This window comes from Rhagoletis pomonella, unplaced genomic scaffold (genome assembly GCF_013731165.1).
Source record: "Rhagoletis pomonella isolate Grant_MI unplaced genomic scaffold, Rhpom_1.0 Rhpom_scaffold_00007, whole genome shotgun sequence".
Classification (NCBI taxonomy): Eukaryota; Metazoa; Arthropoda; class Insecta; order Diptera; family Tephritidae; genus Rhagoletis; species Rhagoletis pomonella.
Genome location: NW_023458561.1, coordinates 51,151,996 through 51,153,128, shown reverse-complemented (window position 1 = coordinate 51,153,128; position 1,133 = coordinate 51,151,996). Strand labels below are relative to the sequence as shown.

At 36.3% G+C, this 1,133-nt stretch overlaps 2 protein-coding genes across 2 annotated transcripts in view; one reads left to right on the top strand and one right to left on the bottom strand.

Moving 5' to 3' along the window:
- LOC118743883 (putative inorganic phosphate cotransporter) overlaps positions 1 to 435 on the top strand; it is a 5,293-nt gene extending 4,858 nt beyond the window's left edge. Inside the window, exon 4 of the mRNA XM_036476646.1 lies at positions 426 to 435. Within this exon, the coding sequence (XP_036332539.1) occupies positions 426 to 435 (10 nt within the window). The remainder of the gene's footprint in view (positions 1 to 425) is intronic.
- A 109-nt stretch (positions 436 to 544) lies between these two features.
- The window catches only part of LOC118743882, a 10,630-nt gene continuing 10,041 nt past the window's right edge, over positions 545 to 1,133 (bottom strand). Inside the window, exons 6-7 of the mRNA XM_036476645.1 lie at positions 816 to 1,133; positions 545 to 730 (exon numbers count right to left, since the gene is read on the bottom strand). The exon at positions 816 to 1,133 is cut by the window's right edge and continues 759 nt beyond it. Coding sequence (XP_036332538.1) covers positions 545 to 730; positions 816 to 1,133 — 504 coding nt within the window. The remainder of the gene's footprint in view (positions 731 to 815) is intronic.

Genomic DNA, 1,133 nt, shown 5'->3' with positions numbered 1-1,133 from the left:
ATAAAGAAATGCAGCCACAATGTTGTTTATCCAGTTTAAATCAAAGTTCCTATAAAAAGTCTAGACATCAACCGCGTCGGTAGATATTATATCAAAGAACATACAATTAGGCACTAGAAGTAAATGTCGTTAAATATTGCGCCAAAAAATATGCACTACATACATTACAGCGGAAATGGACGACACGACATTTTTTTAATATGTATACAAATTTATACACTTTGCTTATAGTTATGTGGTGCATATTTCTGGGCTCTTTATTTTGCATAAAAATCTAAACACAAGCCCTCGAACATATTTTAAAAACCTTTGCTTTTCGAAAGCTACATATTATTGTTAATTTTTACTTAAATAATCACTAGCTACTACATATGTAACATATGTATTTTCTGAAATTCATTTATACTTAATTATAACGAACACAGTGAACAATAAGATTACAGCTAGTTAAACGCTTAGAGCGCAACAAAGCGATTTCTATTGATTTACTCGAGACTTTAAATCAGCGATAGCATTCAATTTAAATCGGCCGTCGATCTTTTCCTTAATTCATCGCCTGAATTTTCTTTGGCGCCTCTTCATTTACCTCCTCAACGTTATCCTTTAATAAGTAATCAGGTGCATCCCATGGTTGTACCTTTGCGGAACCGAATATTAGGAATACTAAATTTCCGATAAAGAATATAGCTGCTGAAATTATGAATATGGTTTGCCACTGATTGCGATTGTGCTGAAAAAAAAAACAACAAAAGAGGTGTTAAAGTGTAAAATTATTATACCCTAAAAGTAATTCTACCCAATATGCATCAACTCACCTCATCTGTGACTACAGCGCCTGCCACCAATGGAGCTATCAAAGGTATCATATTCGCCAACGGATTTACAATTCCCATTACAACACCAGCATGATTCGGTGACAAGTCGATTGCACTGAGTACACAGCCCATGGTTGCGCCAGCATGGAAGCCTACATTCAAGGTCAACAGTGCAATAGCGAGTGCTTCATTTGCATCGTCAAGAAATCCAATTCCGCTAACGAAAATAGCCGGTAGCCACAAAGCCATTGTATTAGCTATTTTACGCATCGCCGTCAGTGATAACCAACCCCTCGTCACAGCCATATTTCCGAATAT